The sequence below is a fragment of the Dama dama genome, chromosome 29 (genome assembly GCF_033118175.1).
Source record: "Dama dama isolate Ldn47 chromosome 29, ASM3311817v1, whole genome shotgun sequence".
Taxonomy (NCBI): Eukaryota; Metazoa; Chordata; class Mammalia; order Artiodactyla; family Cervidae; genus Dama; species Dama dama.
The window spans coordinates 71060508-71078045 of NC_083709.1; the positions used below are offsets into that span (position 1 = coordinate 71060508).

At 42.2% G+C, this 17538-nt stretch overlaps 1 protein-coding gene across 2 annotated transcripts in view; it reads left to right on the top strand.

The window, feature by feature from the left end:
• Window positions 1-17538, top strand: part of NR4A3 (nuclear receptor subfamily 4 group A member 3) — a 45043-nt gene that overhangs the window by 8308 nt on the left and 19197 nt on the right. For both annotated transcript variants that reach the window (XM_061132378.1, XM_061132379.1), the window contains 4 exons: window positions 2966-3095; window positions 3557-3729; window positions 13888-14087; window positions 16711-16889. In XM_061132378.1, the coding sequence (XP_060988361.1) occupies window positions 2966-3095; window positions 3557-3729; window positions 13888-14087; window positions 16711-16889 (682 nt within the window). The remainder of the gene's footprint in view (window positions 1-2965; window positions 3096-3556; window positions 3730-13887; window positions 14088-16710; window positions 16890-17538) is intronic.

Below are 17538 nucleotides of genomic sequence, written 5' to 3' on the forward strand. Positions count from 1 at the left end.
TGCAGGCTTTCTTCACAGCTCAGCAGCTGAAGAAGAGACAGGGGCATCTGGGGGATGCAGCTTAGGGCAGCTCCCCTTGCAGAAGAGAGAACTGGAGTCTCATCAATCTGCTCCACTTCTGTGCCACACACAAGGCCAGGTGTGGACACTCTTTATTAGCTCATAGACCCAAAGGAGAATTTTACAGCGGGAGGGGTCTTCAGCCTCCCCCTTCTTTTACCCATGAGGGTATTGAAGATTAGAGAGGTGATTTAGTGGCACATGGGGACAGTTAGAGCTAGTTTCTGTTACTCTGGAGTTCAGTGCTCTCTGCACCACTCAGAGAGAAGAGGCCTTGCTCTTTGCTGCTCTGCTTTTGCTCTTGACCCCAGACACTTACTTCTGCGCCACCCTCCCTGTTCTCCGTGCTTTGGTCATTTTTGCATCAGGTGTTTGCAAGCCCAAGAATGTTCCCCCACAATTCTCACTTCCTAACCTCCAGTGCTGGCCAGGGTGGAGAGAGAGGAGAAGCTGGATGCTGATTGGGTAATGAGGATTTGGGAGGCCAATAGGCTGGATCTTGGAACATGCTGGAATTAAGAGTCAGAACACCCAGAAAGGAATCCTTGATCTGTCACCTATCAATGTTATGATGTTGGGTAGGACACTTCCTTCCAGACCTCAGTTTCCCTATCAGGTGAATACAATTCAGAGAAGAAGTGTTAGTTTTAAATGAGATAAAACATTTATGAAAACACTTTATGATTTTTAAAGGGTCATAAAAGAATAGTACATTGTAAATGAAAACTACAAAGTATTTATGAAAAATGCACATGTGTACATTGGTATACATACCAACAAGCAACAGTTATTTTTGATCTGGAGATAGGAATCATGTGATTAATTAAACTCTGCAGACAAATGAGAAAATGTTTGTGGAAAGATTTTATAATATATTAAGCACCATACAAGAGGTATGCTAGATTATGATGTCTTAAATGTAGAACTGTCAGTTTAGCCGTTTTTTTCTGTCAAGTAATTGCATTTCTTCAGCAGATTTGATTTTTACAGTGTTGCAGTGGAAATGCTGAAAGGCATTGAAACAGGCAGTCAGAAGGGGGAAAAGAAAGAAAAACAATTACGAGAACTATAAGTAATCCATAAATATAACCACCCCTGAATAATTGAGAGTTGACCTAAATGCAGGAGTGATAATACATTCCTGGTCTAGAAATGTCAATTGTGTTCCCCAACAAGCCTCCTTTTTCTACAGCAATACCTTGAAAACAAATCTATACTTGAAAGGGTGGGGGTAGGATCGGGGAGAACCACCCCACGGATCTGTTAATTAAGGGAGGACAGGAGCATGTTTTACCCAGTGGCTTTCTACCATTAAATTGAATTCTTTAAAAATGTGACATGAAGTGCAGTTAATGATGGGAATTCAGTGATTGAACCATAACGATCTCTGCAGGCACACAAATGTTAGGGAGGTTTCAGGTTATTGGGAAAGCATATACCTGACGCAAAATGCCACCAGCCCTCAAATTGGTATATCCTTGAGGATGATGACAAGAGATACAGTTTTCTAAAATTACTTTGAAAGAGAGCTTTTAATTACAATGAAAGAGAGCTGCATTCAGGAAACACAGGTTTCCTACCCTTACAGACTGCTGCAGATTTAAATGCTGGAAACATCAGAAGTATGTTGTATCTTGGAAATGTCTCATTTTGAACTAGAATCACCTGCTAAAGCAGGGAAGATGTATCTGACTTTAAATTTTATGTAAGCAGTTTAGAAATGATCTCTTGAAATGAAATTAAAAGGTGATAGAGTAAAAACTGATACAAGAGGATTGAGAATTGCTGAAAATTAAAAAAGATAGAAAGTAAATCTAGAATTTTAGACACAAAATAGATCACCAATCCCAGATTACCTGGATTTTTTTTTTTTTCATGTAGCCCAGGCTTACCAAATAAATTCACCTTTCTGCTCTATTTGGAGTTGAATAGATTCAGGTAATTTCTGAATGAATGGTGAATACACATCCATTTGCACAGATTATTTTTATTTTTTTAAATCAAGCATTCTCTTGTCTCTGGAGCATAAAATATCTTTTATTATTTCATGTTTCATTTTAAAATTGTATGTGATTCTGAAGAATACAACATTATTTTATATCCATACCCAAGTTTAATGTAGCATCTTTTACAGTATAGCTATTTTGTTCATGTCAATAGTCATTTATGACATAACCTATTAATGGGAATTTTCATTGAAAATATATGGCCCTCATATTCCTTCCTTTATCTCATTATTTTTTGTTTGTTTTTTCTTGGATGCGATAGTGGTTTTTAGTATCCAGTTTTAAATCTTTACTTTCAAAAGTCAGAAATCGACAGTTTACCATTCTTTTAAAAATAACATACACTGCAAAGGTTGATTAAGTGATTTGTTTTTGCATTAAAACTTTATTTCCTATGTTATAACTAGAGAAATCCTCATTTTTGCTTTTTATGATTTCATCTCTATTGGCAGACAAAGCCAGTTTCTGTGATATTTGACTTACTATAGTGATAGGCAACAAAGTATATCCCAGATAATTTTGATTTTATTTTAATAAGGTCAGCAATAATCAGGGGAGTGGACCAAGTAGAAAATTGTTCCCAAGGGGATATTAAAAGTGAAGATAATCTAATCCTCCAAGGTATGATATGTTGACCTGGTAATTTCAGATATGATTTTATCATTCAGACTTGGATGTCTCCTGAGACTTGCTTCAGAACAATCCGAGATGATTTTCATTGTCAGCAGCTAACACTAATAAAATTGTTTTTCCTGCAGGCTAGCGTGTTAGGAAATTAAATTTATCTAATTATACGAATTGCACTGTCGCTTTTCACATTGTAATTAAAATACATCTTGTCAGGTCCTACCTCTTTCCAGAAACTATTAGTTGACTATCTGTGTATTGTATTTCCTCAGAGAACAGTGCAGAAAAATGCAAAATATGTTTGCCTGGCAAATAAAAACTGCCCCGTAGACAAGAGACGTCGAAACCGATGTCAGTACTGTCGATTTCAGAAGTGTCTCAGTGTCGGAATGGTTAAAGAAGGTATGAGTATAATGCTTTTTATCCAACCTGCTTATAAATATTCTCAGATATCCCTGGAAAAAGTTAATATTTGCATTAGGATGGTGAATTTTCCTAGTTTCCCTTTCCTTTCAGCATTTTATTTTTATGGTGTATTTACATTTAAAAATAGCAGAGGTCTGCTTATTCTAATTTCTCAAAATCAATAGAGAGCTTGTGTACATACATCTTCCTTCTATTTGAGAAGGAGACTTTTAGGGCTAATTCATTACCAAATGTACGTATGGGGTAGCTGTTATGCTGCCTGTTTCAACTCTCATTAAATCATTGTGGGGATATTACTCCAAACTTTTTCCACTTTTAAACTGTCGGTCTCATTTAACGATTTGCTCAACTGTAAAGTGTTTTGTTTCCTTTCTGTGATTTATGGCTGTTTGTGGATATCTTTGGAGACATTTTTTCTTTTTTTCTCTTGGTATCAGTTGTCCGTACCGACAGTCTGAAAGGGAGGAGAGGTCGGCTGCCTTCCAAACCAAAGAGCCCGTTACAGCAGGAAGCCTCTCAGCCCTCTCCACCTTCTCCTCCGATCTGTATGATGAATGCCCTTGTCCGAGCTTTAACAGACTCAACGCCCAGAGATCTTGATTATTCCAGAGTAAGTTTTATAATATCCTGCTTTTGAGTGAATGATCAGGGTCTCTATTCATGATACTAGTAATAAGCCTGGATTGAATGACTTGTGTCTGGCACTGTGCTCAACCATTTTCATACCTTTTCTCTATTTCTTCACTTCACTTAGCAATTCCAGTGCATCCATTGCACCAAATAGTTTTTGCCTTCTTGAATCTCTAAATGCCTTAACGAATGACCCTGACAGTGCTGCACCTGTCATACCCATTATTGCAGGATTCCCGATGGTTGTGCCGATGAAAATATGCACAGGTGAATTACAATTTGTACATTGCTTTCATGCTTTAGACAACATGACTACTGTGTTTTTTCATATTGTGACCAAACCAGCTGGGTAAGCCTCAAGTTATCCTTGAACAGTTTACCCAGTTGCACTGGCATTGATTGACCTACTGCCTATGCAGAGGGATTAGACCACTGATGGAGAGCAGCAAGCTCTGGCCTTGACATCAGGAGGTGTCAGGAGAACTGGGATGGAGTGTTGCCTCTGATGCTTCCTGCCTGGGTCACCTGGCTCCTGCTCTTGGCTTTCTCATCCTTACAGTGGAGATGATTACAATATTTAAACTCAGAGGGATGTTTTGAACATCAGTCACATGGGAACAATGGTTGAGAAAACATCTGAAACTGTAAATGACCACCAGTGTTGTTAGGTCAACCAAAATATATCAGCCCTTTTATTTCATATGCGACATAGTGAGAGAGTACCAGTTTGAAACCTGAAAATTCCCAGAAATTTGGATAACATGAAGAAGAACGATTTTCTGAACAAATGTATAAATATTACTGGAAGACAGTTTTAAAAGAGACTTAGAAAAGCAAACTTCTAGTAAGGCAGGGTCTCACCAGAGAAGAGAAGAAAGGAAAAGGTCATAATTATTCAGCCATTTCTACCTGCTAGACATTGTGGTACTTTGTCTCATCTAACAACCATTTAAAGAACCATAAACTGTAAGGATAGTTACTCCCACTCCAAGACAAGGAAACTTAGAAACACAGTTTGCACACAGAGAAGAGAGAAACCAGTCAAGGGATCCCCAGTTGGTTGATTTGGCTTGGCAGCAATTACCAGATTGCCTTCTCCAGGTCCAGTCAGTATCTTCAACTTCTGGTTGAAGGGTTGGCCAAGAGCTTGAGTGTGTCTGCTCTTGCCCTCTGTGTAGGTTGTAGTGTTGACAAAAATGAAAGGCTGATCTCGGTATACCTGCTGTGGTCTTCCTCCCTCCGTCCCCTCCCTCCTTCTAGGCTGTGAGTCCTCCTTTGCTCTCTGGAGCACAAGACTTCCTATGAGAAGCATGGCAGGTCCTTGGCATCAAAGGTTGAGGACTCTTGTTCTGATTACAAGTAGCATCTCTTGACTGAAGTCAAGTCTCAAATAATAGTTTAACTGAATAATGCAATGGTTAAAGGGCTAAGGCTTTGGAACTGTGCAGGCCTCAAGTAAAATTCCAGTACCATCATGTATTGGAATGACCAATACATTCCAGGCTGGGTGACCTTGAGCAACTGATTAAATCTTTTAGCATCTCACCTTCCTCATCTGTGTTATGGAATAATAATAATAATATCTACTTCCCAGGATTGTTTTTATAAAATTTAAATAAGATACTTGTCAGAGCTTTAGCTCAGTACTCTGTATGTTATCTCCTTGGCCATACCTTCTTATTCTGTCATTTGTTGAATGCTTTAATGAGTATAAACACTACATATGGCAGGTGCTATGTAGAAAAACCACTAAGGTAAGTGTGATGATTGCTGTTTCATAGATGAGGAGATTAAAAGTGAGAAAGCCTAAAGAACTGACTTGCCCAAGGTCACATGAGTGAGTGAGTGAAGTTGCTCAGTCATGTCTGACTCTTTGCAACCCCATGGACTGTAGCCTAGCAGGCTCCTCAGTCCATGGAATTTTCCAGGCAAGAGTACTGGAGTGGGTTGCCATTTCCTTCTCCAAGGTCACATAGCTAATATGTATCTGAGATAGAATTAGAAGCCAATGGGTCCAATTTGCCCCGCAAAGTCTGTGCTCCTAAGGCCAAAATTCCCTGCCTCTCTGGTTTCAGTGAGAATGGGTGATGGAAAAGCATTTGGGAATACAGACTTTTTCATGAACCTTTCTGGCCTTCCCTCATGCAATCCATCTGAATTAATGAAGCTTCTTGGCACTGCCTCCACTGAGGCTGCAGCACACAGTCTGACGTCGTTCTCGGGCCTTGGAAATGACTATTTCTGGCCAGTCCAGAGAATTTTGTCCACAAAGTGATGATGACGGGGGTGGGGAAGGGGGTGGGGGGGAATCATCCAATTATTGGTCTACACGGCCTAATTAGTTATTCAGTGGCGAAGCTTGTCCTGGACTTTGCGTTGTCCCAGCTGGGAGCTGTCTCCACACGGAAACATCCATCCACTGTGTCTGCTTGCTTCTGCACCGTTCGGTGTGTTAGACTAGAGTCGTCCTCTTCATCAACAAACATTTATCCAATTTAATTGTTAGCTTAGTCCAAAATAGCAGATTGACCATGCCAGAGTCTGGGTCACGATGATACTACCTCTGGGGCCTGGCTCAATTTTGCAAAGCATATTTATTTTAATTGCATTGTTTTGGAATCAAATCGAACCTCATAGCTTGGATTCTCCTGCTTTTAGATAGCTTTACAAAATTATAAAAAATTGGACCCAAATCAATTAAATTAAAAGTCTTTTTTAAAAAATACAGTGAGTTTTCATCAAAAACTTGGATGAAGGCGTAGAAGGCATGCTGATCACATTTGCAGATGACAGAAAGCTGGGAGGGATCGCTAATATGATGGATGTCAGTATCAACATTCAGAGTGATTTCGACAGGTTGGAACAGGATGGATGAAACCATCATGGAGAAAGTTAACAAAAATAAATGTGAAGCTCAGCATTTAGAATTTTTTTAAATGGGAGAGACTTAGCTTGTCAGTGGTCCATGTTGAGAAGCTCTCGGGAGCTTATTCCCTGTGCTCAGTAAGAACCACCGATGTGTTTAGGTGGTGGCAGGAGGGATGCTCCGTTAGCTCCGGCCTCTGCAGAAGAAGGGTAGGACCAGGACCGACTTGGTGGCGCCCATGGGCTCTGTGCTGTCGGCCCGCACTTCAAGGATGGCGTTCAGTTCCAGGCTGGGATTTAAGAGGGCAATGGACACACTGTTTCTGAAAACTTGAAAGGGATAGTTGGAGGAAATGGAAGTATGTAGACAGAAAGGGAGTAGGTTTGGTGGGACTAGGCCACACTTCTGCCATGTGACCAAGAGGACTGTTCTCCCAAGGGCAGATCTAGAGGGTGAAGGAAGTGGCCTTTCCAGCCCATTCTGAGGACAAGAAAGAGTTCTACTGGCTCTAAGAACTGCTATGGAAGTGTGAAGAAACGTAAGGAGAGCTCTTTACAGGGTTCCTCACAAGGAGACAGGTTGTTTTGGCTGATATTAAGTTCCTTCCAGCTCTAAGATTTCATGATTCTAGGGTCTACCTTATTGTCCCTAAATGCAAGTGAATAGATATACATATACATATAAGAATGTGTGTTGTTAAGTAACTTGTTACTTCACAAGATTGAATTTGCTTCATTCTCTTTTAAAAAATTAACATAAAATGAATGAAGCAAAATGAATTTATTGAAAGTCCACTCTGAGCCAGGTACCATCACATATATTTAGTTTATGTGGTATAATTTATGGTTTCAGTCATTTTAAAAATATCATTCATTGGAATTCAGTTTTCATATTACCTTCTCTTTAAAGTTTTTATTTAAGAATTCAGAGAACTGGATGTGATCTTGAGGTAATCTAATCCAACACTCATATTTTCAGAAGAGTAAATAAAAGTTTAAAAAGATTACGTGGCTTACCTAAAGTCAGTGGCAAAGGGTTAGACCCAAATCTCATCACTCAAGAGAGTATGTTTCTCACCATATTGCCATTCCATTTAATGGAAATGTACTAGTTTGTTGTTTTTTTTTTTCAAACAGAAGCCTTTATTAGATTTTTTAAATTACAATAAGAGTAACATATGCTCATGGTTTGAAAAAGGCAAACCATTTAGAAGTGAATCAAGTGAAAAATGAAAGTTCTTCATTTATTCCTGCTTAAACCATACCATAGTGGTAGACATAATTTATTACATTTTAAATAAGAATATGCGCTGTCAGTTTCGAGTCAGACAGTTGAACATGACCAAAACAATTTATTAAAGATGCTACCTTCCCCCAGTGAATCAGAGAAACGAGAAAACGTTTTGCCAGACAGGTTCATTCTAGTCTTCCTGTCCCCGTCTGTGTGCCTTTAAGGCAGTAAGGGAGTGTTTTCCTGGTCTGTGGGGCGAGGAGGTGGAGGACTTGTTCCGAGTCACAGAGGGAAGGGTGTTTTCAAGGCCAGAAAGATTGCTCCTCACTCTGTGAAGCGTTCCTGGCGCTGAGACCTTCTCCTCTCCTTTGGGCCAAACTTCTCTCCTTCAAAAGTGAGCTCAGATCAGTATATATCAGTGCAGTCAAAACATGTCAGATTTGATTTGTTTCGCCTCAAAATGTTGCTGTTCTCTACCCCACAGTTGCTTTTAATTTAGCATCACAAGTATATGTAGATACCGGACTTGACTTCAGAGCCTGTGTAATTGCTAATGAGAAAGTGTACTTCACGTCCTCATTTGTTGGTCATTTAAAGTATTTGCCAGCGAACTAGGATGTTTTCTGGTGGGAGTATCACTTAGCGCTGTAACAGACTCCAAAAACAAGATACAGTGCAGATGCAACCAGGCACCAGCAAGTGGAGTTTAAATGTGTTAACAAGATAGCCGGCACATGTTAGACCTACAAAGTGTAAACTGCATGAAGATTCCTCAGAGTCCTTCTTAAAGCTACTTCAAAGACCCTCTCAAATGGCCACCAACCCACTGGATGATTTCAGGCCAGTTCTGCCCCGCTGTGGGCCTCAGCTTTCTCATCTGAGTGACAAAGAGATTGGACTAAATGCAGAACCACAGTCCCTTCCAGCCTTCTCGTTCCCTGACCCTGTGACCACTGTACCTGCTACAATTCCCCTATCAGTACAAGTCTCCATTTCCCAAAGTGTAGTAACCAGACTGCCTGTATCAGAAGGACCCAGGGTGTTTGCTTAAAATGCAGATTCCGGGGGCCACACACAGGCCTGCTGACTCAGAATGGGGGACGGGGAACGCAGGCAGGAATCTATGTTTTTATAAAGGCCTCAGATGGTTCTTTGGCACACTAAGGTTTAAGAACCATCATTATAATTTATTAAGAACAATTCAGTTTTACCCCGAATCTCCTGTTTCCCAACTTGCCTGGCATTGAGAAGGAATGAGCAACAGACATGGATTTGACAGAAAGTAATTGACTCACTGAACCATTCTTCCAGAGCAGTGGACGCATTATTGAACAAGATGCAACTCTGTCTTCATGGAGCTTACAGGCCAGTGAGGGAGACAGAAAATAAACCCATATGTAACTGCAGTGATGCCATTTTGGGAAGAGAGGAGGGTTTGGGGGTTTTGTTTTTGTTTTTCAGAGAAGGGAGGCAATTAGATCAGAAAAGAAGAAATTTGCGGAAAATTATATTAATTGCCTGTTTTTTAAAGTGTCAGTTTTTAAAGTGTAAGATCCTAAGACTATGTATACATAGTCTGACTCATAGAATAGTAACATCTGAAATATAAGGACCCAGGGAAAAGTAACATTGTAAGGGAAAATAAAATGTTCTTAAGACATTTTACATATTTAGCCTCCACTGAGGACTGATGGTGAGATAGAGTGAGTATCAGATTCCACTCTGCTATGAAAACATCACATTGCTAAATTTTAGGGCTGGTGTTCACCAAAGGTCTTGCATAATTTATTTTAGGCCTAAGCTGTGTCTGAAATCTGACTTGTACATACATGGTATTACCGTTTGAAATGTGTCAACTCATTTAGTTTAAATAATATTTGTTGCTTGTGGTCCTAGATTCTCAGTCTAAGTCCTTCAGAGAAATCTGCATTAGACATTAGCTGTCAGTAAATGCAATCCTGTGTCTTTGACTAGTGGTAAAATCTGATTATTGATGGATCAGTTATCCATAAAGGCTGGAATACAACATTAGCATAAAGAGGAGAAAAGATTCACTTTTAAGGTCTTTCTCTGTTTGGCCTATATCTGATTAGAATGATCAATAAACAAATTATTCCAGATTTTCTTTGGTGAACCCCAAACGGCTTAGCCCAGAGACAGAGCAATATAGGAGAGTACAGAAGCAGGGCTTGGGGTCTGGTTCTTTCAACTCCATGCTCAGCATTTCACTGCGAGGTGTTTATAAACTGCTAGCCCAGGCAGAGAGAGACTCTAATATGTTTTGTTCTGTTTCTTTAAACCTTATATTCAACAGAGGGGACACTTGATTTATTTCTCACCCCTAGAAGTTGATGCTGACCCTCCAGTCACCTCCTAGTTACTGGTGGCTCAGACTGAATCCAGTTTGGCTCCAGAATTTTGGAACGTGAACGGGAATCACTGCAGGTGAAGCCCGGAGAATCTGGCTGGAGTCTGGCACACGGGGCCTGCTGGCTCTCCTCCTTGCTGGACTCCGTCAGAGAAAAGCTCATGCACAGGCGGCCACTGCGTCTCCCTGTGTTGAGGACGCATGAAATGTGAGCCCAGCAGGGGCAGGGGCCTGCAGAGGACCCTGGTGAAAGCTAAGTGCTCTGGAGGCTTCTGAGCAAATATTGGAAGCAGGGAGATTATTGAGTTGTGAGCCCTGCTTTCAGGGACAACAGTGTAGGAGGGAGCTGTTAGGTCCCATTCCTTGACGTTCTTTAGTCTTTTTCTCTCCATTTAACACCCTACTTTGAAACAATAAGGCTGAATTAGTATCAAATTCTAGGCAATACTGCCATCATACCTGATGTGATTAGCAATATTTAGAATCACTGAATGCAGAGCCATCATGTGGAACATTCCACCAGGATAGATGATGGTCGGGGCTGTAAAAGAATAGAAATCATACCGTGTCTGCCATCAAACCCACCCTGGAATTAAACTAGAAATCAATAACAGAAAGACAGCTGAATACAAGAGCCAAAGGAATCTTAGAGATTGGCCAGTCTTGTCACTTCCTACTTCAGAAGCAGAAACAGGCCCAGAGAAGTTCAGTGCCTCATCTAGGGCTTCATGGCAAGTCAGTGTCAAAGCCTGGGGGAGATGTGCTGTCTGATCCAACATTCTTTCCTCAACTCCCAGTTACCTGAGATTTCACATGTAGGGCTATCAGTTTTCTAAACGTGGTGCTGCCTTGAATTTCATGCTGCCTGTGGGGAACATTTGGAATTAGATTCACATAAGAAGAGGAAGTTTAAAAATAAAACCTTCTCCCCGCTCTCCTCCAGTTAATAGTACATGTGCTGAAAGGAGGCAGTGGGGAGTGTCTGTGACACCAGATCATGCAGCCATCCGTGAACATCCATGGAGAGGAGAGAGGACTGCTTCCTTCTACCATGCCTTCCTACCATTCCAACTCAGAACATCCAGGGCCTCATATTAATAGAATCCTGGCCCTGGGCAGATTACTGGGAACAGAGGAGCCAGGACTTTGAGCTGGACCTGATATTATGGGATCCTAGAAAGTCAGGCTGAAAATTAGGAACCTTCCAGTTCAACCTCATCCCTCATTTTATAATATGGGAGCTGAGGGACAGTGATAATTCTAAATATCAAAATCATTATCAGTGTCATTACTGTCTTCATGTGCTAAATATGTTTTATGTGCCAGGTTTTCCACATATGTATCACATTTAATCACTGCAACAAAATGTTGAGGAAGATAGTACCACCATTGTGCAGAAGAGAAAACTGAGGCTCAGAAAAGCTAAGCAATTTACCCTAGATAACTATAGCAGCAGAGCTACATTATGTCACAAATGAGGGGCCTAAACAAATCTAGACTTGAAGCAACTGGGCTCCTTGTCTGATGTTTCTTTTGTTATTTCATGATGCCTTCTGGGAAAACACGGTGGGATGAGGGGAGATCCAATTCAGACAAGGGCCTTATTTCTTCAGATCTATGTAATGCTACAGTGAGCACCTGTCTGCTCATTGGCTTTTTGTCCTCCATCCAGGTTAGAGCATTGTGGCAAACCCAGGTACTCCCGTGACTGTTCTTTCATTGAACAATATTCAACAACGGTTTGTAATTGTCATTGTTTAGTCACTGAGAGTCAGTTCTGTCCCAGTCACTGTGGTGACAGAATATGAGACCAAATGAATATATACATGGAGAGCAAAATACTTTTTTTTTTTGAAATGCCACCTGTATTACAGAGTAAATTCTCACATACACATATACTCTAGTCTTCCATTGATCAAAGCAAAATACTTTTAAAAGCTATCCTACAGGCCACCAGCACGTAATATCAGAACTGCTAATAGCCAGAAGGTGTAGGACTGGAAACCACAGAGGCGTGTTTAAGTCTTGGCTGTCCCACTGTTGCTTGTGTAACTTGGGAAAGTCTGTTAGCCTCTGTGAGCTTCTTTGAGTCTCAGTTTCCTCATCTGTAAAATAAGGGTTAAAATCCGTGCCCCTGGAAGATAACTGAGAAAGGAGACACAGAAGCACCATCAGCGGTGTCTCTGTGAAGGCAGCGATGCACATTTACATGAAGGTTTTTGCATGTCTCTTCAGTCTCCGTTGTTGGTTGTCCCTGGATTATTACTTTTCTGTATCAATCTTTCTGCCTGAAGCAGGAAAGATTTTCCTTCAATGATTCAAGCAAAATGCTGACGCCACCCGCATAGCTAAAAGCTGGGTGGAGACTTTAACCCTGCCTGTACCTTCCTTCTCCTGGAGTCCTCTAGGTCAGTGCTGTCCAACAGAACATGCTCTATGCCACATGGTGGCTACCGAGCACTTGGAATATGGCTCGTGTGATTGAGGGTTTTCACTCGTTTAAGTAGCCACAAGTCCTGCGTCTGATGGCGCCGTCTGCCTGGGCCGTGCCAAGGACACATTCCTCCCCCACCCCCTCCTTTTTTGTCTTATCTCTCAGAAATCCATCAACAGTAAGCACTCATCTTCTCTTGGTTCATTCCAAGATTCTCAAACTTCACTGCGCATGAGAATTCACCTGGAGATCTTGATAAAACAGTTTCTTGGGCTACTCCCCACAGAGATTCTGATTCTGTAGGTCTGGGGCAGAGCTGGAGATTTTTGCTTCTAACACATTCCCAGGTGTTGCTGATGCTGCTGGTCCAAGGACCACAGTTTGAGAACCAGGGGTTAATTAAACATCTTGTTTGGAGACAGCTTTGCCTTAGGGACTCTGTGGATCCTGGAGGCTCACAAAGACAACCCCCTAGGGTGATGACTGTCAACACCGGCAGCCCTTTGGAATCACCTGGGGAGCTTTTAAAAATTCCTGATGACCAGTCCCCATCCCAGACCAGTTAAATTAGAATCTCTGTGGCTATGACCCAGACATGAGTGTTTTTTAAAGCTCCCCAGATGATTGCAGTCAGGACTGAAAACCAGTGCACTCATGGGGCTTAAGCAAATTTCATTGCCTATTAAGTGGTAACAGAATCCACTCTGTTTATGTCACAGGGCTATCGTGAGAATCTGATGAGACTATGAGTGCAAAAAGGTTTTATAAACTGTAGGAGGCAAGAGTAGCGATTTAGGCATTGATGATCTTTTTTTTTTTTTGAGTGCAAATTGTTTTCTTAGAAGGTGCTGGAAATTGGGGGGATGAGGACTAAAACTTGTAAGAGAAGCAAGCAATAAAATGTGCGGCATCACATAAAACACCGTGTGGGCGGCTGACACTTGGTCCCAAAGGAAGACTCTAGGAGACAGTGTAGAACCCGCACTGAACTGTAGTTACCCCGCCCAGGGGGTACACAGCTTGGTTATTTATCCACCAACCCACTGACTGAGGTTCTCCAGGAAGGATGCTAATTTCTAGCACTTTCTGCTGTCTGTCACAGTGAGAGTGGGCTCTGGTGGCCAAAGAAAGCCCTCCTGAGAAGAGAAGGCATTGACAATCTTGCAAGAGCCGATGAGCAAATGCCGCTGTCGGGCCTGTTGGACTGAGATAACGCTGCTCTCTGGGGTTTGCCTTCCAGTACTGTTCCGCTGACCAGGCTGCCGCAGGCACGGACGCTGAGCACGTGCAGCAGTTCTACAACCTTCTAACAGCCTCCATTGATGTATCCAGAAGCTGGGCAGAGAAGATCCCCGGATTCACTGATCTCCCCAAAGAAGATCAGACATTACTTATAGAATCAGCCTTTTTGGAGCTGTTTGTTCTCAGACTTTCCATCAGGTAATTACTACTCTTTTATCTTCCTTTAGTCCACTCCTTTCTTTGAAGAAGTTTGAAACCTGCTGGATCTTTAACTAAGTCAGTGGGGAAAAGTTTGCTCAAGAAGGACATATGTAATATGACCAGGCGTTAAAAAACTGAGCAGTGGATCGAACGCTGGGCTGGTAGCTGGGTCTCCTGGGTTCTAGTCTGTTTTAACAGACTTGTTGTAAAACCCTAAGCAGGTCACTTGCTTCATCAGAAATTTAGTTTCCTTCTTCATACAATGAGAAGGTTGGATTTGGCAATTGATGGGCTTCCCTGGTAGTTCAGCTGGTAAAGAATCCGCCTGCGCTGCAGGAGACCTGGGTTTGATCCCTGGGTTAGAAAGGTTTCCTCCAGGAGGGATAGCAACCCACTGCAGTATTCTTGCCTTGAGAATCTGCATGGACAGAAGAGCTTGGCCGGCTAGCCTTTGGGGTCGCAAAGAGCCGGACACGACTGAGCGACCAAGCACCACACACAGCAAAGCCCCTTTTAGCGCCGTCATTCTGATTCCAGGAAGATTCTCCCGGTGCAGAAGGTATTTCCTGGGAGCCAGTGTTTTCAGCATTGCCTTTGCCTCCCAGGTTTCCATTTAGTGTTACTTTCTGATGCACCAGAGGGGGCGCTAAAGAGTTCCCACAGCTTTGCAGCCTCCAGTATTTACTCCAAGAGAAGAGCTTCCAGATCAATAGATTTGGTTCAGCTTACCGCACTCTGACATCAAAAACAAAGAGAAACTGATTTTTCAAAAAGCTAGAACCTGGAATCTAAGCTTCTGCCATAAAGTTCACATGTAGCATTTTAAATTCTACCTTCCTTGCTTCCTTTTAGTTATATGTTTATTCCTATAGATATATACCAACATTTTGCCAATATTATAGGAAAAACCGTCACTTTTCCCCTCTTTCCCTTCCCTGCTACCCACTCCCGGGTTTCACACCATGTTACCAAAAACTCTCATTTACGATGCAAATTCCCATGCCTCATTCCCAGCTGTTTTGGTTTGGATCTACGTTGAAGCAAGTCTAGAAATCTGCATTTTTAAATGTACTTATTGATATTTTAAAATGAAAGATGAATATTTTTAATGATGAAATGTACAATTCACAAAGAAGATAGACATCATAAACCATTAGACACCTAACAGAGAAGCAAAGATACATAAAGCAAAAATCAGAAGAAATATGAGGGAAAAGAAAAAATATATATAATCATAGTGTGACATATTAACTTAGAAATCTGCATTTTTAAGTCATCTTCTAGCAATTCTGATGCCACTGGTCTGAGGTCGGGGTTTTAAACCCTGAGATTGAATCATTCTGTCCTGTGCATGCGTGCCTCTGGGGAGGGATCTGTGGGAGAAACCAAAGTGGAGTTACAACCAGACTGCCAGTAATTAGCATAATTACAGCCAATCCTGCATGTGCAGGCGCTAAGCTGAATCAGCAATACGACTACGATCTATTGGGCGGGCAGCAAAGGATTAAGTCAGAGATCAGCTCCACGAGGGCGGACGCCGTGTAGGCCCTATTCATCAGGTTTTCTCCAATGTCCAGCTAAGGAATGGCACTGGTTTTGTGCTCAAGAAGTACTTGCTGAGTGAATGAATGAATGAAGTTATTTCTCTAAAAAGCACAGCTAAAAAGACATTAACATGTTACTGCAGTGGGCCAAGAGAGAGAGAGATGTGGCAAGAGATTTGAAAATTAAAGGAGAGTTAAGATTAAGTTAAGGTCCACCTAAAATTCAGAATTAGTTATACCTAACACTGGTTGGGCTCCTCTTGTATTCAGGCACTGTGCATAGACTTTCAAATTCTTTATTTTATTTAATTCCCACAACATTCTTTGGAGGTAGCAATTAGAATTCCTGTTTTATAGATAAGGATAAGGAAACGCAGGAAGATTAAACAAGTGCCCAAGGCTCCAGAGAGAAGTGGCGCTAACTAGACGTGCCAGGGTGCCTTTCATGAGAAAAGAACGGGATCACTCCGGACGTCATATAAACTGTCAGGGTGGATTGAGAAACAGCCCTCGACAGCCCAGCTGCTAAAAGCAGAGAGTGTAGTACAAAACAAGGACTCTTTTTACTTTAGACCATTGTTCAGTTTATGATTGATTTCTGGCGCTTGAGAGGACTTGGTGTTTTTAGAGTCTGCACAATGGAATTGTAGTGTCTAACCTCAGGCCTTATCAGTTTTCGACATTTAAGAAAATGAAAGAGAAGTCCTGGCAGAGGAGCACTGAAGGGAACAGTCTCGTGTTCACGGCGCAGAGAGACAGGGCACTGGGCTTCACTTCCAGCATCCATGCCAGGGCAAGCCAGAAAGTGCATCTGCCCATAAGAGAGCACACGCCCTACTCCGAGCACCTCCAGGGCTGAGGCTTAGCAGGGGAGTCAGCAGACCACTAGCAGTGGTTGTTTATCCCAGGGTTGTTCATGGAGGGCGTCTGGGTGGGTTTCACAGCACCATGCTGGGTTTTGAAGGCTGCCCAAAGCTGTGTGTGTACCGGTGCCTTATGACGTTATCCCACTGGACAGATTGAATGGGCCTATTTTTGTGTCTCTATCCTCACCCCCCGACGACTTTCTCTCGTAGGTCAAACACTGCTGAAGATAAGTTTGTGTTCTGCAACGGACTTGTCCTGCATCGACTTCAGTGCCTTCGTGGATTTGGGGAGTGGCTCGACTCCATTAAAGACTTTTCCTTAAGTTTGCAGAGCCTGAACCTTGATATCCAAGCCTTAGCCTGCCTGTCAGCACTGAGCATGGTCACAGGTAAGCGCCGCCCTGACGCGGCGTGGAGGGACAGTGGCTCCCCGTCTCTCTTTTTCCGGCTTCTGTTTGGTTCTGGCTTTGGCTGTCACTCACACAGCCAAAATTAGGAAATTAGGAAAATGATTGCCCCACTTTGCTGAAATCCACTGAGTTTGTTGTTTGGACACTAAGTCATGTCTGACTCTTTGCAACCCCATGGACTGTAGCCCACCAGGCTCCTCTGTTCATAGGCTTTCCCAGGCTGGAGTACTGGGGTGGATGCCGTCTCCCTCTCCAGGGCATCCTCCCAACCTAGGGATGGAACCCACTCCTCCTGTATTGGCAGTCAGATTCTTTACCACCGAACCACCAGGGAAGTCCCCTGCTAGGTTTATCCTAGTTTAAAACAGGAGACACACAGCTGCAACTTATTGTCATGAACTTCCAGGGAAGAGGATTCCCAGTGGGTTTGGTTATTGTCAGTAAACCCAGTTATATGAAAATCTAAATTTCCATAGGGTCACTGTGGGCAGTTGGACTCACTGCTTCAGGGTTATTTTTACAGGAGCTTTTGAAGGAAGATTACCTTAACCAGCCTAGTCTTGTGGGGCAGAGGGGTGGGTCTTTGCTTCTCCGCAGTCCTTGGCTAGTAACCCAAAGTAAAAACCAA